We start from the raw sequence: 23,849 nt of genomic DNA on the forward strand, positions 1-23,849 counted from the left end.
GTAGTCGCCGTTACCCATATCATATAGTACAAGATACCAATTAGGTGAAGAAGGTGCAAGATATGCATATAGCAGCCAACAACTAGTGGGATCGCCACGCTAGGTTCTTGCATTCCCGTCCCTCCCTGCACCGTCCAATTCAACAGGGTATCACGAAAAGAAATGTCCAAGGAATCAAACCTAGCTAACCCTTCTGGCAAGGAACTCAGTCGTTCTCTGAGTAACCTCGAGACGGCAAAGGACCATGAGGTCCAACGCAGTCGTTTGCGCTCCATTTTTATCGTCATCACTTGTACCGCTGCAATGGTTGTTAATGTGAGTGTCCATCATACCTTTGCTCGCTGATCCTTTGTGACATCTTTAACCGCAGATATCTAATACTACCTCTGTCTCTATTTCACTCCCAACGATTGAGAAGGGGCTAGCTATTGAGGAAGAGCAGCTTCAGTGGCTCGTATCCGCGTATTCTCTCAGTTCTGTACGTTTTCGCTTCTAGTTTTGCACATTCTTAACATGGTGGCTCACCTCGTGTTTAGGGTTGCCTGCTCCTGTTCTTCGGCAGATTGGCGGATCTTTATGGACGAAAAAAGGCATTTATGCTTGGGACTCTTTGTCAAATTGCCTTTTCTCTCGGTTGTGGCTTTGCACAAGGTTGGTGTGCCCACCAATCGTTCGCGTGTTCCATCCACTCACAAATGTAAATCTAGATGGTCTCACTCTCGCCGTCTTGCGTGGCTTCCAAGGTATTGGAGCCTCCGCTACAATACCATCTGCAGTAAGTCCTCCTGAGATGTTTTTGAAGTAAAAGTACTCACTTTCTCAGCTCGGTATCTTAGCACATGCGTTCCCTCCATCAAGAGCACGTTCAATAGCATTCGCTACCTTTGCAGCCGGTGCTCCTGTCGGCAGCGCATTTGGCATGATCATCGGCGGTGTTCTGACTCAACTTACCTTGTGGGTCATGATTACTGATCGACGCAGGCTATATTTCTCACGATATCGTGCAGGCCACATTGGCGCTCTGTATTTTACATGGCCGCGGCAACTTCAGCTGTAATTGGAATTTCTGGTCTGATTTCGTTCGATGCCGACGTTCCCTCAGCGGAAGTTGTCAAACGTGTCGACTGGATTGGCGCTTCCCTTGTCACAGTTGGCTTGGTTTTGATTGTATTCGTACTTGCTCAAGGAGATATTGCTACGGATGGCTGGAAAACCCCATGTAAGAATGTCGTCAAACCATACTGGTCATGTGCTAAAACCATCAACAGATATCCTCGTGCTCCTTATTATCGGAGTCATCTTGCTTGCGCTATTCCTGGTTTGGGAGTGGAAGCTGGAACAAATCATTGACGATGATCCATCAAGAGCGACGTCTTTCTGGACACCGCCACCACTCATGAGGCTCTCGCTCTGGACTCGGGCAAAGGGACGCATGGCCGTTGTCCTGGTTATAGCATTCTTAAATTGGAGTGCCTTCATTAGCTGGAGCTTCTGGGTTCAGGTATGTTCCGGTTCCGCTACCGAAGGAATGATGTCGCTGACTCCGTTTTCTAGTTGTATTATCAGAACTACCTGCTATTGACGCCGGTCGACACCATGATCCGATTCATTCCCATGTTCATTGTCGGCTGTTTATGTAACTTTTTCGTGGCGATGGTCGTTGCGAAATTGCCCTTAGTTATCTTCGTAGGCAAGTGTCTATGTGTGGAATATTAACATGTCAAGCTGACTTGTGGTCCAGTCAGCGGAACGCTCCTGACAGCAACGGCCGCCATCCTGTTTGCCCTAATTGACCCGTCTGTAACATACTGGGCCTTTAGTTTCCCGTCCACGGTTCTTATCGTGTTCGGCGCTGATTTCGTATACTCCTCCGGTACAATTTTCATTGCCAAAACCTCGCTCCCACATGAACACAGCGTAGCTGGAGCGCTATTTCAAACTATGACACAGGCGAGTCCCGTGAAACAAGTAACGCTGTCCTATGCTAAACTAACAGGTTTTTGGTTAGATCGGCACTGCATTCGGTCTAGCTATATCCACAATTGTGTTCAACACTGTAGTCGATACGGAATCTGCGAAGCTCGGTGTCATTGTAAACTCTAGCGACTACCAATGCGCCCTTGTCTGCGCAACTGACGGGGTATAAAGGATGCGCAATGGACCTCCGCTGCGTTTGCCCTTATGGGTGAGTACTGCAAATTTGTGTTGTGTTGAAAGCGGATCATTGACGGTTACTGTGATTATAGCCGCGCTGCTGGCAGCGCTTTTCCTCCGCAGTGTTGGTATCGTCGGTCGTCGGACACAACAGGGTCATTAGGACATGTTGATTCTGACCAGACCATAGGCTGCCCATGCTGCGGCTGACGACACTGGGATACCCTGATATGTCCAACTAAGCAAGACATCAATGTTCGAACGGACGTTACTTATGCTGCATCATGAACTCGTATATGCCCCCCCCCCCTTTGCATTTATTCAATCACACTTCACGTTGCAGAATCCACAGGAACCCACCAATCCAAATTCAACATTGTTACCATTAATCGTACCCACGCATACCGTCGTTTTGACTCTTTGGCATTGCATGTTTTTCGTTTCGGTCGTACGCCTGCAGAAACCCGAAAATCCAAATTCAACATTTATTCATTGGCAATTGTCCCCCTATGTAATCAGTAGTTCCTGTACCCACGCACGCCATCATTTCGATTCCCTGGCATTGCATGTTGTCGTTTTCTGTCGTTTCTTCTGCCTATAGAGCATTACCCGGGCCCTTTGGACTCTAAAAACACTCGTCTCCGGATCAACCGATCACTCGATTAAAACGTGGAATACTACAACATGGAAACAGATTTCACTGCTGGACGAGCACACCGACGGTGTCTTGGCCGTTGCAATACTTGAGAATGGACGCATCCTCGCAAGCGCATCTGAAGACAAGACAGTGCGGTTGTGGAACCTCGACAAAAGCCAGCCCATCAGCTCGCCCCCCTCAACCATGCAGATTCAGTGACCTGTATGTCGCTTTCGGCAGATGGAAAGCTGCTAGCCACTGGCTCCGATGACAATAATGTATACACGTGGGATGTTTATGCGATACTAAGAGAAGCTGGCCTCGACGACCTTCTGTTGGATGTAAATGTGAGTTGAACGACAGTGTCTCATTCTATTTCATTCTCACATAGAATGCACTCTAGTCAATACTTGCTGTATGTGACACCTTCATAGATAGATTTCATTTCATTCAAATATTTTTTAGGCTGACGCTACAAGACGTCCGGTCCAGCCAATCAAGGTCTCGAATCGGGTACCCCGAGGGTTTTTCGACGACTCCCCACATCGGCGTGCTCCTGTACGTCATTAACTTCTCATTCATGTACTGTCTTCTAGACCTCATGTTCTCAGCTTTCTGCACGACCCCACGCCCAAGATACGCCGTCCCGACCCTCCCTTTTCCGTTGGGCTCGAAACCTTCTCTCTGGCGGACCAAGTGGTCCACAGGTCGAGCGGCACGAGCGTAGCTTAGTAGCAGTTGACGTCCCGTATGCCAAGGGAAAGCGCGTACGTTCTTGTCTTTTTCCTCGAATGTTCAAACTGCCATCTCATATCACACAGAGGAATACCTGCGCAAGGGAAAAACGGAGGCCAATTCTGTTGAAACCCACGAACGCTGCTGCAGGCAGCTCGCGCCCTCCCAATAGCAACGTCACACAACAATCGGCTCAGGCTCAGTTATCCTCGCAACAACAAGCTGCTGTCTCTACGTCGTCCTCCACACCTCCCGTCGGCGCTACTACCACGTCGAGCACCAATCCTAATGTAACGATAAAACACGCTGGACGTTGGATTCGCTTCTGGCTCTTTATCTGTTGTGCCTCTACCGAGTATACCCATGACAGTCATCATTAATTAATTTTCTCGTTCCTGTGACATTCATTTCATTCCACGAGTATACACATACGAGGCATAAAGTCGTTTATATATATTGTATACAAAATAGGGATCGGCCTTCATCATAAGATACAACAGAGATGGAAAGGGCGGGCGGGTATACGACAAGCTCCTGACTCAAGATATGGTCATATACTGTGTAGACGACATTTGTGATAAGTACCGAAACCGATCCCCGTATCCTTGACATGCGAGCCCATGGTTCCCAATTTAGAGTACACGGTTCTTCTACCCATCTTTCACGTTATACAAAGCTTCGGTAATAGTCTGGGGAGTAGCGGATAGCTGGAGCCCAACGCTGAGCAAAGACTCAGTGGTGAATCGGCCTTGCGCATACAAGCAGGTGCTGTTTTCAACTGCGGTGCCCAAGGTCGTACCTTTCTGCCAACCACCGCTTTAGGAGTAGACAATCTTCTGCACCCGCCTATCAACAGTGATGTAATACACGCGGATCTGTTATGATAAAATGAGAATGAGATTACGGGGTGTGGAAGGACTAGCGTCGAAAACTCGTAGTTCATCCACGCCACGGCTGCGATGGGCGTGTTGATACGGGGAGCGGGTATTGTAGAATTGGTGAGTTGTCAGAGGTCCCCTTTGGGTCGTTCAACGACATTTCGTAGCTCTGATGGTCTTTGTTCTGAAAGTAGACCTGAAATCTCCCATCCTCGTTCTACATGCGAGCCATAGCAGTCCCGACGAAGTTGGTAGGCAGAAGGTCTGAAATGCCTGCTGACTGGGAAACAGTTGCTGAATCGGACATGGTGGCTATAACTCGTGAAGATGAATATAATCAACCACGGATGTGTTGCTAACTGTGACTCATAATGCCAGTAGAAGGTCGATGACTGTTAAGCGCTAAGCAGGCATTAATTAACACTGCGTTCTGGGTAAAAGTGGATGCTATGTGGCAAGGTTTGTAGATATCCGTATATGTATACGTACGAACGCCATGTGTATATTCAGAATTCAGAGTCTAAGCTGAGCGCTGAGCAGGATGACTGGATGACTTTACGTAGGATTTAGGTACTTCTTGTGCCGACAAGCCGACTCTGTCATTTTACGCTAGGCTTTCACACTCCGCCAAACGTAGATTTCGTACTAGTCTGCGTCACTCTGAGTTTTATCGCTATGCACAATTCTCGACAGTCCGAGTGACTGCAGCAGTGCAGCACCAACCTCGGTTTAACGATTAAATCACAAAATTATAATTAAAGTAAGATCCGCTATTATTGGCAACTGTGGTTTACTCAAAATACATATCACACACTGCTGTGAGTGAGTTACTAGTTGACCATCATCTGACTTTGTAGTCGTGATCTCTAGATTGCACGAAGGCCTGGGTGCCCATGGAATGTCATATTTCTCCTGAGGTCGCACGGTGGCAGCATCTGGGGCCCTGGATTTGTTGGATCGCCGTGAGTCATTACCATTTCGTTTCCAAGCAAAGGAGACATCGAAGCTGCGGTGTAGTAGTGTATGTTTGCATGGATAGGCTGTTCACGACGGAGTCTCGCCCCTATTGAACATCATCGACAGTTAAAATGACTAAATCATGACTGCATTATCAGCCTCGGCCATCGAAGCTAAATTCACCGTCGTCATAGGTTCAGTACTTCTGGCCCAGAGATGTATCACGCGCTGGGTTGTGCGCGAATTGACTGGCTATGTGGTCGTGGTCCCTGGATGATGTGTTGGCCTGGGCTTGCCCGGAGTGACTTTCTTGCTCGATTGTCATACAATGACCGCATCTGAGGTTCGCAGATCTGAGGCCCTGTATCTTCTAGATCACAGTCAGACAGTGTCAAGCTGGACAGGGATCTGACTGTGCCCAGACAGCGCTGAAACTCCCACTATTTCATTTGCTTGTGTCTTCTTCCAGCCAAGAAATCATTAATATCCGCAGACACTGGAAGTTTAAAAGCAAGACTCATTGCTTGCTTAACAACCATCGCATCAACGCCCAATCTACCAAAGTGAGTTACGGTTAGCAGCACATCCGTGGTTGGTTTTGTTCATCTTCACAATTTACAGCAGACATGACCGAGTCAGCAACCACGTCAAACCTTCTGCCCACCGACTTTGTCGGGACCACTATGGCCGGCGTGCAGAACGAGGATGGCAAATTTCGCATATACTTCCAGAACAAAGACTACCAGATCTGTGAAATGTCGTTGAACGATCCGAACAGCACGTCCCACACCATTCTCAAACTCACCACTGCTACTATTCCCACTGCCCGTATCAACACGCCCATCGCAGCCTTGTCGTGGGACAACTTGCGACAGGTACGAGTTGTCGACCACCATTCTGTGCGTCATAATCTCATTCTGACTTCATCGTGGCAGATCCGGGTGTATTATATCACTATGAATAGCCATGTCCAGGAGATTTCCTACACTCAGGGCGTTGGTTGGCACAAAGACTCGGATTTAGGCATTGCAATTGACAACAGCAACTGCTTGTATGCGCAGCGCCAACCCAAGGAGCCCTTCGTGAGGGTCGGGTTCCAGTCTTCTACGGCTCCCCAGACTATCACAGAAGCTTGTTACTATCAGGGCGGATGGAAGAATCGTATACTGTAAATTGGAAGAGGGTATTAGTGTACATTGACTCGCATGCCCAGGAAAGAAGTACATGTCACGGTCTGGGTTACCAGATGTATCAGTTGTACTTAAGTAAACTTGCAATGCTACATGTTGAAGATGTCAGGACTACATTGGCCATTGACCTCTGCAATCGATATATCATCGTAAGTATCTTTCAGTTTGTGAAGGAGACCGAGGAATTGGGATATGGGACAGGTAGTGCTTGTCTGAATCAGTATGGTAGTGGCCGCCAGTGTGAGCTCAAGTTTGAAAGTCAACTCAGTACGATCAACATATACTGTACAAAAATTAGGGAATAGATTGTGCAGCAGAATTTATCGTGAGAGGACTCAACGGTTGATGAAGCAGCACTGGCAGGGTCGATTGCAAAGAAAAGTGCAAGCGATCACAGTGGGAATATCATGGACATTGGGCACTACCAGCCTTCTTAACTCATTAGGCCCATCTGCATCAGGGCTAGGGATCAGTTCGAGGACAAACAATCTCGTAGTCTTGATCAAGGCAGAGTGCCAGTGTAGATTTTTGAGGCGCACTTAGAATTGTGCTATTCAAAGTCTAGACTCACATGTATACGAAACTCGATAATATTTGAGGTGACATGGATACAGATGATTCAGATGGTACGACTGTCCTACACGATTCTAGCACGCTTTTGCCACTGCAACATATGCAAAGAGCTGCAGTTCGATTTAGACACTACTCGCCGTAGGCTATACTTGCCGGGCCCCTATAACGGATCGAGGTGACGGAATGAATCATAAAACTGTGATTTGGGCTTACCGCATTTCAACACCCTTTGGGATGTTCTCAATCAGCGAGGAAGTAGATAGACGAGAACGAGAGGCGAACCTTATACTTCCAACAAATTTGTGCTTTCAGTTCTGTGTGGCCGAATAGAATGACAACGTCGTATTCAATCTTATAATACTTCGATTGATCTAAAGTTGATTTTAGGGGACGCAGTGTTTTGGATACCTCGCTGAGGTCGGCAGTGATTGTGCATAGCGTGGTGAATGAAGCTGAATTGGATCAAGTCAGTATGAGTGTTCGAGTAGTGAATAACTCATACATCGATCACTGTCTAACCACTCCGGCTCCCGGAGGGCACCCTGGTAGCACAATAATTCCGAGTCATGACTCTTGCATCCAGCAAGCGTTTTTTCGGATTTTTTGGAAGGATTTCCGGAATTCGCGCCGCTCAGATACTTTAGTTCCCTATGAGGCAGATCAGCATGTAACGAATGAGTGGAAATTGAGTGGAAATGCTTTATTCACCTTCAGCAAAATACTCTCAAAATATTCGGGGATACACAGTTCGCCGGTGGGATCGATGAAGCTTTTATGTAGTCGGACCTGGTGTTCAGGATCTCCAGAGTGGTACGGAATGAAGCATTCAACGCCATAAGTGGCACGTGCAACTCGAGATGATACTAGGTGGTCAATATAGAACGAAACTGCCCCATCAGCCACAGCCTTGTTGCTGTGATCTGATGAGTAGGAGTAGTCATGTTGATATTCGAGGGCTTACACATGGGCATCAGGGCGACAGAAGCTGATGCCTAGAGGTAGAAGATATTCCCGGAGTCTCGCAAACAGCCAGTCGCTGGCAGCGAAACCGCCAACCAAACAAACCAACTTCATGACGATGTCACGATCGTCTAGTATATGAGCGAAATATAATGCTCACACTAATTGGAGTCGAAGCCACGCGTCTCTGCTGCTCAAAAGCCTCGATGATAGCTTCGATGGATGGTTCAAACAAGTCTGCAACGTCCTGGCTGTACGATAAAACGTGAGGGTTATGAGGAAGGCATCCTAGTGAATATGGACGAACCCAGCCAATTTTAATTGCCCTGATCGAATATCATACTTCAGATCCTTGTCGCGGATGGTACCAAACTTGATGTAAGATGGTTCATCAGGCTTACGGAACCGAAGTTTCGTGCTTTTGTCAAAGATGTCCGCCATTTGTGCGACGATCTTGGGGTCAGAGTAGTGCTTCGAGCCCGAAAGTTTCTCTGGGCCAAGCGACTATCAGTTGTTGGTTTATGCATGACCAATTCATTCACGGACTTTGTAAAAGAGTACGAGCACGACTAGTAACAAAGACTGAGCCTTGCAGGGAACCTGAGCAGACTTCAGCAAGGGACCAACACAGGAAAGCGGAACTCACATTCAGCTGGGGCAATCTCCTCGAAAAGAGGTCGGAGATAACTTCATCGAGTAGGCGCTGAGATCGATGGTTCCGCCTCCAGCATCAACAACAATGACTCCCTGGCTGTCAGATTGATCTTCCTCATCATCGGAGTAATCTGACACATCCAAAGGGGTCTTGGAGAATGTATCTGATGCAATCACGTTGGTAACACAGAAATGAAGACTCGCTTCGCCCTCAGTCAAGAGGTGCACGTGCGATTGCTCCTCCTTAGATGAAATCAGGCCAGCGAGCTCGACAGCACGTCTAATTTGTTGTTGTTGTTGACCTTCCCAACCGTTCGGATGTGTGAGCACGAACTCAATGGAGTTCTCGACTGATCTCCAGAAATTGAGATGTGATTCCTGGATATAAGTTCGAGCGCATTGGAAGAGGTAGCGCATGAAGTCGGCGAGGACCTCTACTGCGGATTTGCCTTGTGGGAGAGGTTCTATATCGATATCCCGTATGTGAGACGATGGCAGATGCTTGGCGCGAAGATGAAGTTTCCACCTGACCAAGATTAATATACAGCCTATTTTTCCTCGACGATATGCATACCATGCGAGCCTCACCCATCCCTCGTCTTCTGCTTGTTCGATGACATGCTCTTGTAGAGCTTCAGCACCCACAGCGCGGACGTCTCCCTGAAGGTCGTAGTAGAGAATTGATGGTATTTTGGAGTCACCTCCGACACCCTCTTGCGCAGGATATCTACAATCCCACCATGAGCAAGAGACATAGCGCTTGAGCTGGCCACTGACCTTGATACTCCTCGAATTACAGGCACCTCACCTGGGTCTAGCATACAATACGAGACACCACTGAACGTGGTCCCAACATCAAATGCAAGCACTAGCTTTCGCGTTGGGCCCTTGTACGGTTCCCGTAGAAACATAATAGTAATATGAAGGCTGGCAATTCGTGTGTTGAAGTTTATATGCAAAGGAGCATGCCTTACATTTCAAAGGTCACATACCAAGATTGGAGGCGCAGATCAAGGCGTGTGTGCCTCGTGTGGCAATTGATTGTGCTAGGGTAGCAGCAAACGCATGGATGTCTTGCATCTCCTATGACCTGTTCTGAACAAGACAGATCCTCCAAACCGGAGCCCTACGCCCAGTTTCAGCGTACCATTCACCGAGGAATTTATCTGAGTTCTGATCGTATATGTGCATGAGCAGCTTCGAAGCTTCAACCCTGTGTACATGCATGATGCATTCGACATATTGGCACTTGGTATCAATTTGGGGTCGCCCACACTACTAATCAGCCTGGCGTACACAGCCTGTTAGTAAATGGTTTGAATTGGGTTTTGTGGTCGAAACTCTGTTACCTGAAGTTGACCTGAAGTGTTGATTGGATAGTGTGTCGTCAGATTTGAGTCAGTGATGCAGCTTGAAGTTGGATTGTCTTCGAGACTGGTCGGTGCCGATGAAGTTTATTGTCAATTTTCAATGTTTTGCTGCCTGAGGCCTCCCTTCTTTATGTCTGACGTTGACCTCTGTTATAATTTGTTACTGATGCGAACATGAACTTCATTGAACCTGCCCTAAACCATGTTGGTTCTTCATTCAGTGATAGTTACAGCTATTTTCATATCGATAGACCAGAATCCAGAAAACTCACTTAGCCGCTTTTATTTATTACTGGAGCGACACCAAACAGAGGCGCTTAGGCTAGGTAAGTCGCTGACCTTACTTGCAATGTTGAATGGGGCTTGTGTGGGGCGGTACAACTATGCTCTGACGAGACCCTAGAATCACGGCGCGCACGTAAATCTACAACCAGTTGCACATGGTGATGACTGGTACTATGCTACTAGTACATAGGTAACTACCATGGTCAAGCAACGAAGCCTTCGTCGTGCAAGACACTACAATGTTGTCAAAGGTAAGCCGTGCTCGTCATCAGATGACGCTCCACTTGGTTTCTCTGGTACTTGAGCAAGATCGTCTCTTCGTCTTCGTTGAAAATGATATATGTCGATGTTTCCGTGCATGATGATGACGGTCGGCAGTCGTTGTACTAGCACTCTCCAAGTAATGGTGACGACTTGCGCGAGTTACAAAAGTTGCTAGCATGAGCGCCTTTGTTTGCTGTCGCTCCAATAATAAATAAAAGCGGCTAAGTGAGTTTTCTGGATTCTGGTCTATCGATATGAAAATAGCTGTAAGCTTAGTAAGACGGAACGACTACCTTCATTCAGGTGACTCATCTATGGTCTGTCTTTGGGAGACTAGTCCTTCACAGTGAATTAGGTCCCAAATTGGGTACCCTGAGGGTTATTCCAAGACTCACCACATCGGCGTGCTCACGTACGTTATTAACTTCTCATTCAGTACTGTCTTAGGACCTCATGTTCTCAGCTTTCTGCATGACCCCATGTCTATGATACGCCGTCCCGACCCTCCCTTTTCCGCTGGGCTCGAAACCTTCTCTCTGGAAGACCAAGTGGTGCACAGGTCGAGCGGCACGAACGTAGCTTAGTAGCGGTTGACATCAAGGGAAAGCACGTACGTTCCCGTCTTTTTCCTCAAATGTCCGAACCCATCTTATATCACATAGGGGAATGCCTCAGCAAGAGAAAAACAGAGGCCAATTCTGTTGAAACCCATGAACGCTACTGCAGGCAGCTCGTGACCTCCTAATAGCAACGTCACACAGCAATCGGCTCAGGCTCAGTTATGCTCGCAACCATAAGCTGCAGTCCCTATATAAAACACGCTGGACGCTAGATTCGCTTCTGGCTCTTTATCTGTTGTGCTTCTACCGAGTATGCCCATGTCATTAATTAATTTTTTCGTTCCTGTGTCATTCATTTCATTCCTGGAGTATACACAAGGGAGACATAAAGTCGTTTATATTTATTGCATACAAAATAGGAATCGGCTTCCATCACAAGATGCAACAGAGATGGAGAGGGCACGCGGGTGGACGACAAGCTCTGGTTACACTAGATATACAACATTTTGGCAAGTACTGAAATTAATCCCATATACCGTATCCTTGACATGGAAGCCTATGCTAACATTGGTTCCCAATTTAGAGTATACGGTTGTTCCACCCGGCGTCCCACACAGCTTCGGTGATAGTCTTGGGATCAATGGACGACTGGAACCCAACCCTGACCACGATACGAGGGCTGACTACGACTGACGTATACAAGAAGGCAATGGTCTCAACTGCGGTGCCCAAGACCTGACCTTTGCCCCAATGACCACCGCTATAGTAAATCTCCTGCACCTGACTATCGGTAGTGATGTAATACACGCGGATCTGTCACGATGAAGTGAGAATGAGATTACTGGGTACGGAAGGGCTAGCGTCGAAAACTCGTACCTCGGCCAAGTTGTTCCACGACACGGCTGCGATGGGCGTGTTGATACGGGGAGTGGGAAATGGAGTAGCGGTGAGATCCCCGAGGACATAGGTAGTGCTCGTTGTGTCGCTCAACACCATTTCGTAGAGCTGATAGTCTTTGTTCTGAGAGTAGACCCGACAACTTCCATTGCTTGCGCTCTGCACGACGGCCGCAGCGGTCCCGACAAAGTTGATAGGCAGAAGGTCTGACATGGTTGCTACAATGTGAGAAGATGAATACAATCAACTATGGATGTGTTGCTAACTGTGACTCACATTGGTAGAAGGTCGTTGATGCGATGACTGTTAAGCAGGCATTGAGCCTTGCTTTTAAACCTTCAGGTAACCCCTGTCTAGAGTATAGTGCGGATATCAATGGTTCCTTGCTCGGAAACAAACACGAGAATATGAAATAGTGAGGAGTCTACACGGTGTCTGGGCACATCTGACAGTGATCTAGCAGTTGTGAGTCATAGACATGGCTATCGTGCGCCTTCAAAAATAAAAGTGTCACTCGATGTGCACCCAGAGTTACCATCAGACTATTGAAACATAGTAGATGATAATCTGTCAAACGTCTTTGGGAACCTCGCCGAACATCATGAAGCCTGGTGCTGCCTCCAAGCCTCGAAACCTCACACTGACTCCGACCCCCGGGCTGCGCCAGAGGCCCTCCTGCCACTTCCTGCTGTCGCGTCACATCAGGAAAATGGCTAGAGTGTTTATTCAGCCTTATTCTACTTAGTAAATAGCATAAGACGGAACGTGATTTAGGGAATACAAGTAAATTTGATCATTTTCTAACTAGGAAAGACAACACACACGATAAGGAGACATAAGAAATTTTCATTTCCAAGCAAAAAAAATGAAGAAGACATGTTTCTATGTTTTTAAAGCTCGTCCAACTTCAAAACAGGATCCCGAAACGGACAACATGTCAAGCCATCGTTGCTGTTGGTGAGTACGAGGAAGATGGTTGACAGGGGTGGTGCTGGCGCAGGCTCGTGTTTTGAAATACCTGGCGATGATGATGCCGATAAGATACGAGCAATACAATCCTCCATACCTAGGGGAAATGCCGGTCGAGGCTGGAGACATTGATGCTGAATAACTCAGTGACGGTGTGTCCGATGCTATCGGCGGGATAATGTAGGATGAGTTTAGCAGAGGGAAGGCAGGGTTTGGCGGATAGCATAATGACAAGGGTGGCCATACAAGGGCGTGGGCGCCAAAAGCGCACCTTCAATCACTGGAGAAGGACGAGGGCAGCGAAGGTGACGGACGAGTACGACGGCGCACGCCGCCGCATACACTGACGAAACTTCAGTTGGGAGCTAGATGAGCACGGATGGCGGGTATTCTGGACAAGCAAAATAAACAACCCGAGTTATAGGTTAAGTTTAGGCAGCGCCTTGCATGTAGACGCATCGTCGTTGGCGTTGGCGAACGCCAGAAATTTGTCCCGTTCGTGGTCAAGAGGTTTTCGTGGCCGCTGTTCCTATTACTTGGGTAAGTCAGAAGTAAATTTGCAGCTGACGAAGTTTTCGAGGTCTTGTCATTACATTCACACGTTACGCTTGTTTTCGGGAGCTTTGGGGAGCCGAAGTATTTCAGAAGGGCACTCATCACCCGGGCACATAGTATCGACTAGGCCAGGAGCGCTGAGCACTGATGGAATGAGCTGTAATTTCCAATGACGGGCGGATCTTGCTTCGATTGCAAAGCCAAGAATGTCAGTTAATTTAGCAACCTGAGGCTGATCCTGCAATGAGATCAATGGTGACGGCGTTGTTGTGACCAGCTGACCCGCACGGACAGATGGCCGAGTCCGCGCTAGCACTAGGAACAGATTGTCTGAGCATACCCGCTGCTTCAATGTTAGGTAAGATGGTCAGGGCGAGGCTACACCTGGACCCACCGTCGTTCTCGAGAGACTTATGTCGCTCTTAGTCCGTCGATACGCTGAATGCTTCGCTACGGGAAAAAAGATTCTGGAAGAGAGCAGCGAGATGACTTCTGTCCCGGTGAAAACAATGTTATCGACATCGCTGCAAGTTGGTAGGGGGAGTAGAAAGTTCTGGCAGTTGGGCACAACGTTTGGTGACCAGATTGATCGATCGGAAACCTCTCGTCGAGAAGGACTCATCAAGAAAGCTTATTGGGATGCGGGAGGCGTCGGTTGTATCGTCCTGTGATAAAATGCTGTGAACAGTCTATTATGCCATCGAATACGATAAATTGACGAAACGTTACATATGGGCTAATGTCAATTGCGGTACTACTACAGTTGGGAGTCCCTGGGACTGCACAACTTCTGACCTCGAAAATATGTAGTACCTGCAGCAGCACCGTGACGGTGGTTCACGACGCATCACTTCGGCTTCCCACAGTCAAGGTTGTTCGTTGAGGTAAATAGACCGAAATTCTGGTTCGACATGTCAAACCTAACCAAAGTTGATGAGGCGAACAATATTCATGTCACATTGGTGGTATTGCTTCCGGTACATTATAACCAGGTCCGTCATCTTCAGAACCGTCACCCTTCACGGTATTTTGTAGATATAAATCGGTTGTGGGAAACGTCGCTGAACGACTTACTAATAGTAATTAGCCATTGACCTCTGCGATTAATATGTCATGATAAGTATCTTTCAGGTTGTGAAGGAGCCCAAGGAACTGGCATATGGTCCAGGTAGTGCATGTCGGTTTGTGATCAAAGGGTGGTAGCACTGGCCATTGGCAGGGTCAATTACAAAGAAAAGTGCAAGGGATGGTGGGAATATCATGGACATTGGACACTACCAGCCTTTTCAACCCATCAGGCATCTACGCCAGGACTGGGGATCAGTTCAAGGACAAACAATCTCCATCGCAGTCTTGTTCAGGGCAGAGTGCCAGTGTAGATTTTTGAGGTGCAGTCAATGCCTTAGAATTGTGCTGTTTGAAGTACAGACTCAAATGTACACGAAACTCAATATTCGAGGTGACATGGATACAGATGCATTCAAATGGTACGACGTCATGTCCTACACGATGTTAGCACGCTTTTGCGACTGCAACATGTGCAAAGAGCTGCGGTTCGATCTTGACACTACTCGTCGTAGACTATACTTGCAGGGCTCCTATAGCGGATTGAGGGGATAAAATTGAGCATAAAACTAGCATGAATTGGGCTTACCGCATTTCAACACCCTTTGCAACGTTCTCGATCAGCGAGGATGTAAATAAGTGAAAATGAGTCGCGAACCTTTTCCTTCCAACTGATTTGTGCTTTCAGTTCTGTGTGACCAAACAAAATGATGACGTCAAATTCAATCTGATAATAGTTCGATTGATCTGTAGCAGATTTCTTGGGACGAAGCGTTCGAGATAACTCGCCGAGGTCGGCATGAATGGTACACAGCGTGGAGAATGAGGCTGAATTGGATCAAGTCAGTATGAGTGAGATCAAGCCGCGAATAATTCATACACGGTTCAACGTCCAACCACTGTGGCTCCTGGAGCGCACCCTTGTAGCACAGTATGTCCGCGCTGTGACTTTTACATGCAGCAAGTGATGTTCGGATAGTATGGAAAGGCTTGCGGAATTCACGTAGCTCAGATACTTGAGTTCCCTGTAAAGCAGATCAGCATGTACCGAATGAGTAGAAATATTCTACTCACCTTCAGCAAGATACTCTCAAAATAACCATGGATACGTCGTTTGCCGGCGACATTGATGTAACTTTTATATCGTCGAGCCAGGTGCTCAGGATCTAGAAAGTCGTAAAGAATGTTGCATTCAATGCCGTAAGTGGCGCGTGCAACTCGAGAGGACACTAGGTGGTCAATATAGAACGAAACTGCCCCATCAGCAACAGCCTTGTTGCTGCGGTTACCTGATGAGAAGTAGTCACGATGATAGTCAAGAGCTTACACATGAGCATCAGGGCGACAGAGGGTGATGCCTAGAGGTAGAAAATATTCCTGGAGTCTCGTGAACAGCCAGTCACTGGCGGCAAAACCGCCAACCAAGCAAACCATCTTAACGATGATGTCATAATCCGCCTAGTATATGAGCGAAATATAATGCTCACACTAATTGGAGTCAAAGCCACGCGTCTCTGCTGCTCAAAAGCCTCAACGATAGCTTCGATGGATGGTTCAAACAAGTCGGCGACGTCCTGGCTGTACAATAAAACATGAGTGTCGTGAGGAAGGCATCCTAAAGAATATGGACGAACCCGGCCAATTTCAATTGCCCTGATCGAATGTCGTACTTCGGATCCTTGTCACGGATAGTACCAAACCTGATGTAAGATGGCTCATCGGGCTTACGGAACCGAAGTTTCGTGCTTTTGTCGAAGATATCCACCATTTGTGCGATGATCTTAGGGTTGGAGTAGTGCTCCGAGCCCGAAAGCTTCCCTGGGCAATCAAATAATTATTAGTTTTTGGTTCCCCGTACGATTGATTATTTCACGGACTTTGTAAAAGAGTACGAGCGCGACTAGTAACAAAGACTGAGCCCTGCAGGCAACCTGAGTGGGCTTCAGCAAGGGAACGACGCAGGAATGTGGGACTCACATTCAGCTGGGGCAATCTCCTCGAAAGAGGTCGGAGATAACTTCATCGAGTAGGCGCTGAGATCGATGGTTCCGCCTCCGGCATCAACAACAATGACTCCCTGGCTGTCAGATTGATCATCCTCCTCGTCGGAGTAATCTGACACATCTATAGGCGTTTGTAGAAAGTATATTCGATGCAATCACGCTGGTAACACAGAAATGAAGACTCGCTTCGCCCTCATTCAAGAGGTGCACGTGAGATTGCTCCTCCTTAGATGAGATAAGACCAGCGAGCTCGACAGCACGTCTAATTTGTTGTTGTTGTTGACCTTCCCAACCGTTCGGATGTGTGAGCACGAACTCAATGGAGTTCTCGACCGATCTCCAGAAATGCGGATGTGATTCCTGGATATAAGTTCGAGCGCATTGGAAGAGGTAGCGCATGAAGTCGGCGAGAACTTCTACTGCGGATTTGCCTTGTGGGAGAGGTTCTATATCATCATCCCGTATGTGAGATGATGGCAGATGCTTGGCGCGAAGATGAAGTTTCCACCTGACCAAGATCAATATACAGCCTATTTTTCCTCGACGATATACATACCATGCGAGCCTTACCCATCCCTCGTCTTCTGCCTGTTCGATAACATGCTCTTGTAGAGCCTCAGCACCCACGGCGCGGACGTCTCCCTGAAGGTCGTAGTAGAGAATTGATGGTATTTTGGAGTCACCTCCGACATGCTCTTGCGCAGGATATCTGCAATCCCACCATGAGCAAGAGACACGGTGCTTGAGCTGGCTACTGACCTTGCTACTCCTCGAATTACAGGCACCTCACCTGGGTCTAGCATACAATACGAGACTCCACTGAACGTGGTCCCAACATCAAATGCAAGCACTAGCTTTCGCGTTGGGCCCTTGTACGGTTCCCGTGGAAGCATGATAGTAATTTGAAGACTGGCCATTCATGTGTTGATGTTTATATGCAAAGGGGTGTGCCTTACATTTCAAAGGTCACATACCAAGGCTGGAGGCGCGGATCAAGGCGTGTGTGCCTCGTGTGGCAATTGATTGTGCTAGGACACAGCAGAGGCGTGCATGTCGTGCATCTTCTATGACCTATTCTGAACAAGGCAGTCCAAACCGGAACCCTACGCCCAGTTTCACGTACCATTCACTGAGGAATTTATTTGAGTTCGGATCTTACTTGTGCATGAGCGGCTTTGAAGTTCGAAGCTTCAACGTTGCATCCGAGAACGGAGGTCTGGCTTCAGAGTTGTTACAGTCGATCGGCCGCATTCCAATAAACAGTGCGCAATCAATAGCCTACTTATAACCTAAATTGAGAGCTGAGCGCTGAGCAACCACCTCGACATCGTGATGTACTATATCTCTCAACAGGCCTCATAGCACGTTCCAGCAGAGAATCCCTTCTATATATGGGTGTGCGAGTCAATAGTGACCATGCACTTTGAAAACGACATCAACTTGAAGCTTACGACATCACAGTAGCAGAGAGCGGTATGCTTGCATTTGCTCGCAGTGCTAACCTTGGTGCAGCCAAGGAACTGGCATATGGTCCAGGTAGTGCATGTCGGTATGTGATCAAAGGGTGGTGGCACTGGTTGGCAGGGTCAATTACAAAGAAAAGTGCAGCAAGGGATGGTGGGAATATCATGGACATTGGTACCAGCCTTTCCAACCCATCAGGCATCTACGTCAGGACTAGGGATCAGTTCAAGGACAAACATTCTCCATCGCAGTCTCGTTCAAGGCAGAGTGCCAGTGTAGATGCAGTCAATGCCTTAGAATTGTGCTGTTCGAAGTCCGGACTCAAATGTACACGAAACTCAATATTCGAGGTGACATGGATACAGATGATACAGATGCATTCAAACGGTGCGACGTCACTGTCCTACACGATGTTAGCTCGCTTTTGCGACTGCAACATGCAAAGAGCTGCAGTTCGATCTTGACACTACTCGTCGTAGACTATACTTGCAGGGCTCCTATAACGGATTGAGGGGACAAAATTTGATCATAAACCTATGAATTGGGCTTACCGCATTTCAACACCCTTTGCAACGTTCTCGATCAGCGAGGATGTAGATAAGTGAAAACGAGTCGCGAACCTTTTCCTTCCAACTGATTTGTGCCTTCAATTCTGTGTGGCCGAACAGAATGATGACGTCAAATTCAATCTCATAATAGTCCGATTGATCTGTAGCAGATTTCTTGGGACGAAGCGTTCGGGATAGCCCGCCGAGGTCGGCATGAATCGTGCATAGCGTGGAGAATGAGGCTGAATTGGATCAAGTCAGTACGAGTGTGATCAAGCCGCGAATAATTCATACACGGTTCAACGTCCAACCACTGTGGCTCCTGAAGCGCACCCTTGTAGCACATTATGTCCGTGCTGTGAGTCTTACATGCAGCTAGTGATGTTCGGAGAGTATGGAAAGACTCCCGGAATTCTCGCAGCTCAGATACTTGAGTTCCCTGTAAAGCAGATCAGCATGTACCGAATGAATAGAAATATTCTACTCACCTTCAGCAAGATACTCTGAAAATAATCGGGGAGAAGTCGTTTGCCGGCGACATCAACGAAACTTTTATATTGTCGGGCCAGGTGCTCAGGATCTTGAGAGTTGTATATAGGATTGCATTCAATGCCGTAAGTGGCGCGTGCAACTCGAGAGGACACTAGGTGGTCAATATAGAACGAAACTGCCCCATCAGCAACAGCCTTGTTGCTGTGATTTAATGAGTAGGAGTAGTCACGTTGGTATTCGAGGGCTTACACATGGGCATCAGGGCGACAGAAGCTGATGCCTAGAGGTAGAAAATATTCCTGGAGTCTCGTGAACAGCCAGTCACTGGCGGCAAAACCGCCAACCAAACAAACCAACTTCATGACGATGTCACGATCCATCCAATATAAGACCGAAATATAATGCTCACACTAATTGGAGTCGAAGCCACGCGTCTCTGCTGCTCAAAAGCCTCGATGATAGCTTCGATGGATGGTTCAAACAAGTCTGCAATGTCTTGGCTGTACGATAAAACGTGAGGGTTATGAGGAAGGTATCCTAGAGAATATGGACGAACCCGGCCAATTTTAATTGCCCTGATCGAATATCATACTTCAGATCCTTGTCGCGGATGGTACCAAACTTGATGTAAGATGGTTCATCAGGCTTACGGAACCGAAGTTTCGTGCTTTTGTCAAAGATGTCCGCCATCTGTGCAACGATCTTAGGGTCGGAGTAGTGCTTCGAGCCCGAAAGTTTCTCTGGGTCAAGTGACTGTCAGTTGTTGGTTTATGCATGACCAATTCATTCACGGACTTTGTAAAAGAGTACGAGCGCGACTAGTAACAAAGACTGAACCTTGCAGGGAACCTGAGCGGACTTCAGCAAGGGACCGACACAGGAAAGCGGAACTCACATTCAGCTGGGGCAATCTCCTCGAAAGAGGTCGGAGATAACTTCATCGAGTACGCGCTGAGATCGATGGTTCCGCCTCCGGCATCAACAACAACGACTCCCTGGCTGTCAGATTGATCTTCATCATCATCAGAATAATCTGATACATCTATGGGTGTTTGGGAGAATGTATCCGATGCAAACATGTTAATAACACAGAAATGAAGACTCGCTTCGCCCTCAGTCAAGAGGTGCACGTGCGATTGCTCCTCCTTAGATGAGATGAGGCCAGCGAGTTCGACAGCACGTCTAATTTGTTGTTGTTGTTGACCTTCCCAACCGTTCGGATGTGTGAGCACAAATTCAATGGAGTTCTCGACCGACCTCCAGAAATTGAGATGTGATTCCTGGATATAAGTTCGAGCGCATTGGAAGAGGTAGCGCATGAAGTCGGCGAGGACTTCTACTGCGGATTTGCCTTGTGGGAGAGGTTCTATATCGATATCCCGTATGTGAGACGATGGCAGATGCTTGGCGCGAAGATGAAGTTTCCACCTGACCAAGATTAATATACAGCCGATATTTTTTCCTCGACGATATACATACCATGCGAGCTTCACCCATCCCTCGTCTTCTGCCTGTTCGATAATATGCGGTTGTGAAGTCTCAGCACCCACAGCGCGGACGTGACCCTGAAGGTCGTAGTAGAGAATTGATGGTATTTTGGAGTCACCTACGCCGGTACTCTCTTGCGCAGGATATCTACAATCTCACCATGAGCAAGAGACATGGTGCTTGAGGTGGCTACTGACCTTGTTACTCCTCGAATTACAGGCACCTCACCTGGGTCTAGCATACAATACGAGACACCACTGAACGTGGTTCCAACATCAAATGCAAGCACTAGCTTTCGCGTTGAGCCCTTGTACGGTTCCCGTGGAAGCATAATAGTAATTTGAAGGCTGGCAATTCATGTGTTGATGTTTATATGCAAAGGGGTGTGCCTTACATTTCAAAGGTCACATACGAGGTGCAGATCAAGGCGTGTGTGCCTCGTGTGGCAATTGATTGTGCTAGGATAGAGCAGACGCGTGCATGTCGTGCATCTCCTAATAGACTCCTATGACCTGTTCTGAACAAGGCAGATCCTCCAAACCGGAGCCCTACGCCCAGTTTCACGTACCATTCACTGAGGAATTTATCTGAGTTCGGATCTTACATGTGCATGAGCGACTTCAACGTTTCAACCCTGTGCACGTGCATTCGATATATTGGGACTTAGCATCGACTTGGCGTCGCTCGCTCTGCCAATCAGCCTGGCGTACACGGCCTGTTCTTTTAGTAAATGGTTTGAATTGGGTTTTATGGTCAAGACACTGTTATCTGAAGTGAAGTGTCGATTGAATAGGATGTCGTCAGATTTGAGTCACTGCAGCTTGAAGTCGGATTGTCTTGCTTCGAGACTGGTCGGTACCGATGAAGTTTATTATCAATGTTTTGTTGCATGAGGACGTTGACCTTTCTTGATGTTACATCTGTTGGCAGCGCGAAGTAATTATGTAACACAAACTTACCTGCCCTAAACCATGTTGATTCTTCACTGTCACTCATGATCAGTGATAGTTAGTAAGAACCTTCGTTCTGGTCTTGGCTCACTCCTCCCGAGAAGCAGAGAGGGCGGGCTTCAAACCACCGGGCCTCCCCTCGAGGACGCTACACGAGAGTTCGGAGGTGGAAACAACCCCATGCCCCATCAGGCGCTGCACAACCATGCGCAACCTAATAACGATACTAGAAACCAACCAAAAAAGCGAAACAAAACAAGAGCTAACCTCCATATCGCATCCCTGAACATGAAAGGGAGAACATCCTCGCAACTAGACCACAGTGCAATATCAAAATGGTCAGTCATACACCAAGTTATGAGAGAGAAAAAAATAGGAATCCTGTGCCTACAAGAGATGCACCTAACAGAAGAACATGAAAACCAAATAAACACTCTATACTCCCGCAGACTAAGAGTAATCAACTCCAGAGACAGAGAATGCCCAGGATCATTAGCTGGAGTAGCCTTTGTACTAAATAAAGAATTAACGAACACTGAAAACATTGAGTTTAAAGAGATCATACCAGGAAGAGCGCTAATCTTAAAAACCTGATGGCATAACAACGAGGAACTCGCCGTCCTCAATATATACACCCCAAACAACCCAGCGGAACATCATAACTTCTGGACAACCATTAAAGACTCGGAAACGAGCAGAAACAACCAACAGATTGACTTACTACTAGGAGACTTCAACCTAACAGAAGACCCACTAGACAGAGCCCCCACACGAACGGACAATGAAGCAGCGACCGACGCTCTCAGGGACCTAAGAGAAACGTTAAACGTACATGACTCCTGGAGGAAAACACACCCTACATCTCGTCTATTCACCTTCTACAGCAATGCAAACTCCTACTCCAGACTAGACAGAATATACTCCTCCCCCTCACACGATAATAAGCCTGTATGACTGGTCAGCATGCACATCAGCCATCCCGACGGACCACCATATGATCCTAGTGAGATACACACCCCTGAATATGCCACACATAGGCAAGGGACGATGGTCATGGCCACTTGGCCTTGTAAACAACGAGAAACTATTGAATAAAATGAGTAAATTAGGACAAATGACACAACGAAAAATAGAAACAAACCAACAACCAGGTGGACTTAACCCACAGTCAGAATGGGAGGACTTCAAGATTAAAATACGCCAAGAGGCAAAGAAAACATCCAAAGAACATATGTATAAAATCAACACCAGAATAAACCAACTAGAAAACGACATCAAACTCACCCTACGAAATGACGACATAGACACCAACAGCAACACAAGGAGCCAAAAAGCATGGCTTGAAAGCGAAATTAACCACATGGAAAAAAAAACGATTCAAGAACCTTCAGCTTCAATCAAAAGCGAAATGGAATGCCGCCAGGGGAAACCATTAGCAAGTACTGGTGTAAGATAAACACACCAAAAAAGCCGCGAGACATAATCTACCAACTTAAAATACCAAACTCAAACCAATTCACCTCACACTCTGGCAAGATGGCAGAAATCGCGAAACAATACCACGAGTCCCTCCAACAAGAGAACATACACCCTGCAATACAACTGAGAAAAGACGAAGCAAAACAAAAAACAATGAATGAGATACCAAGCGAACAAAAGTTCAATGACAATAACTCCCCCCTAAGTCAACTCCTAGAGGAACACCACATCCATGAAGCGTTATATTCCTCGAAGTCCAGTAGTGCCGCAGGAATTGATGGAATACCATACGAGATATGGAAATGACTACACGAAAAACACTTAACAGACTCAGAGGACAATGAACCAAGCTTTAATATAATCAAAACACTTACCTTAGTCATAAATGATATACAAAAGAATGGAGTAAAAGACGAAACTGAATTCACGTTAGGTTGGATGTGCCCGATATACAGTATAAGAAAAAAGAATGTACCGAAATCGCCAACTATAGACCCATAATGCTACTAAACACGGACTATAAACTCTTAACAAAAGCGTTAGCAATACAATTAGCCAGAGCAGCCCCGAGACTAATACACCCAGATCAAAGCGGATTCATACCTAATAGATCAATATTTGACCCCATCCGTCTTGCAAAAATGATGATTGAATACGCTGACATCTCAGAAGAAGACGGCGCCCTTATTGCGCTTGACCAAGAAAAAGCATATGACTGAATC

At 47.1% G+C, this 23,849-nt stretch overlaps 7 protein-coding genes across 7 annotated transcripts; 4 read left to right on the forward strand and 3 right to left on the reverse strand.

Annotated features, from left to right (window-relative positions):
• The first annotated feature begins 81 nt into the window (after positions 1-81).
• Positions 82-2,621, forward strand: DFJ58DRAFT_798769 (major facilitator superfamily domain-containing protein). The gene is given in 14 exon segments (XM_041390710.1): positions 82-315; positions 371-478; positions 537-651; positions 708-775; positions 824-954; positions 1,008-1,219; positions 1,269-1,501; positions 1,555-1,690; positions 1,742-1,950; positions 2,009-2,092; positions 2,149-2,185; positions 2,247-2,287; positions 2,345-2,566; positions 2,578-2,621. 13 exon segments carry the CDS (start codon positions 163-165, stop codon positions 2,381-2,383), a joined length of 1,566 nt encoding a protein of 521 aa, XP_041241442.1. The 5' UTR covers positions 82-162; the 3' UTR covers positions 2,384-2,566; positions 2,578-2,621.
• An 89-nt stretch (positions 2,622-2,710) lies between these two features.
• DFJ58DRAFT_489565 (uncharacterized protein) lies at positions 2,711-3,937 on the forward strand. The gene is made up of 4 exons (XM_041380639.1): positions 2,711-3,138; positions 3,195-3,206; positions 3,257-3,349; positions 3,403-3,937. The coding sequence occupies exons 1-4, from the start codon at positions 3,016-3,018 to the stop codon at positions 3,904-3,906; spliced, it is 732 nt and encodes a 243-aa protein (XP_041241443.1). The 5' UTR covers positions 2,711-3,015; the 3' UTR covers positions 3,907-3,937.
• A 1,746-nt stretch (positions 3,938-5,683) lies between these two features.
• On the forward strand, positions 5,684-6,562 carry DFJ58DRAFT_489578 (uncharacterized protein). The gene is made up of 3 exons (XM_041380640.1): positions 5,684-5,924; positions 5,983-6,236; positions 6,297-6,562. Exons 2-3 carry the CDS (start codon positions 5,988-5,990, stop codon positions 6,531-6,533), a joined length of 486 nt encoding a protein of 161 aa, XP_041241444.1. The 5' UTR covers positions 5,684-5,924; positions 5,983-5,987; the 3' UTR covers positions 6,534-6,562.
• An 802-nt stretch (positions 6,563-7,364) lies between these two features.
• On the reverse strand, positions 7,365-9,649 carry DFJ58DRAFT_747163 (uncharacterized protein; the record flags this gene model as incomplete). Its single annotated transcript, XM_041387510.1, has 11 exons — positions 7,365-7,576; positions 7,627-7,762; positions 7,833-8,037; positions 8,086-8,192; positions 8,245-8,335; positions 8,392-8,575; positions 8,631-8,684; positions 8,731-8,749; positions 8,820-9,264; positions 9,313-9,465; positions 9,516-9,649. The coding sequence occupies 11 exons, from the start codon at positions 9,647-9,649 to the stop codon at positions 7,365-7,367; spliced, it is 1,740 nt and encodes a 579-aa protein (XP_041241445.1).
• Positions 9,650-11,796: 2,147 nt separating this feature from the next.
• On the reverse strand, positions 11,797-12,327 carry DFJ58DRAFT_915341 (uncharacterized protein; the record flags this gene model as incomplete). Its single annotated transcript, XM_041395434.1, has 2 exons — positions 11,797-12,030; positions 12,094-12,327. 2 exons carry the CDS (start codon positions 12,325-12,327, stop codon positions 11,797-11,799), a joined length of 468 nt encoding a protein of 155 aa, XP_041241446.1.
• A 2,971-nt stretch (positions 12,328-15,298) lies between these two features.
• Positions 15,299-21,029, reverse strand: DFJ58DRAFT_663722 (uncharacterized protein; the record flags this gene model as incomplete). Its single annotated transcript, XM_041382390.1, has 20 exons — positions 15,299-15,531; positions 15,584-15,728; positions 15,778-15,982; positions 16,031-16,137; positions 16,191-16,277; positions 16,334-16,521; positions 16,581-16,634; positions 16,681-16,804; positions 16,866-17,214; positions 17,263-17,465; positions 18,791-18,879; positions 18,983-19,157; positions 19,264-19,411; positions 19,460-19,566; positions 19,620-19,710; positions 19,767-19,950; positions 20,006-20,059; positions 20,106-20,205; positions 20,251-20,845; positions 20,896-21,029. 20 exons carry the CDS (start codon positions 21,027-21,029, stop codon positions 15,299-15,301), a joined length of 3,372 nt encoding a protein of 1,123 aa, XP_041241447.1.
• Positions 21,030-22,005: 976 nt separating this feature from the next.
• Positions 22,006-23,104, forward strand: DFJ58DRAFT_717310 (uncharacterized protein; the record flags this gene model as incomplete). Its single annotated transcript, XM_041384346.1, has 3 exons — positions 22,006-22,158; positions 22,258-22,513; positions 22,611-23,104. 3 exons carry the CDS (start codon positions 22,006-22,008, stop codon positions 23,102-23,104), a joined length of 903 nt encoding a protein of 300 aa, XP_041241448.1.
• Positions 23,105-23,849: the final 745 nt, after the last annotated feature.

Source organism: Suillus subalutaceus, assembly GCF_016647625.1.
Source record: "Suillus subalutaceus strain FC151 chromosome Unknown DFJ58scaffold_89, whole genome shotgun sequence".
Lineage (NCBI taxonomy): Eukaryota > Fungi > Basidiomycota > Agaricomycetes > Boletales > Suillaceae > Suillus > Suillus subalutaceus.

Excerpts from the sequence above, each read along its gene's own strand:
- DFJ58DRAFT_489565 (XM_041380639.1), top strand. The coding sequence starts at position 3,016 with ATGTCGCTTTCGGCAGATGGAAAGCTGCTAGCCACTGGCTCCGATGAC. Across the intron at positions 3,350-3,402 it reads CCCCACATCGGCGTGCTCCT|CTTTCTGCACGACCCCACGC; the intron begins GTACGTCATTAA and ends TCATGTTCTCAG.
- DFJ58DRAFT_489578 (XM_041380640.1), top strand. The coding sequence starts at position 5,988 with ATGACCGAGTCAGCAACCACGTCAAACCTTCTGCCCACCGACTTTGTC. Across the intron at positions 6,237-6,296 it reads CGTGGGACAACTTGCGACAG|ATCCGGGTGTATTATATCAC; the intron begins GTACGAGTTGTC and ends TCATCGTGGCAG.
- DFJ58DRAFT_798769 (XM_041390710.1), top strand. The coding sequence starts at position 163 with ATGTCCAAGGAATCAAACCTAGCTAACCCTTCTGGCAAGGAACTCAGT. Across the intron at positions 1,951-2,008 it reads TATTTCAAACTATGACACAG|ATCGGCACTGCATTCGGTCT; the intron begins GCGAGTCCCGTG and ends GTTTTTGGTTAG. Across the intron at positions 2,093-2,148 it reads CTGCGAAGCTCGGTGTCATT|GATGCGCAATGGACCTCCGC; the intron begins GTAAACTCTAGC and ends CGGGGTATAAAG.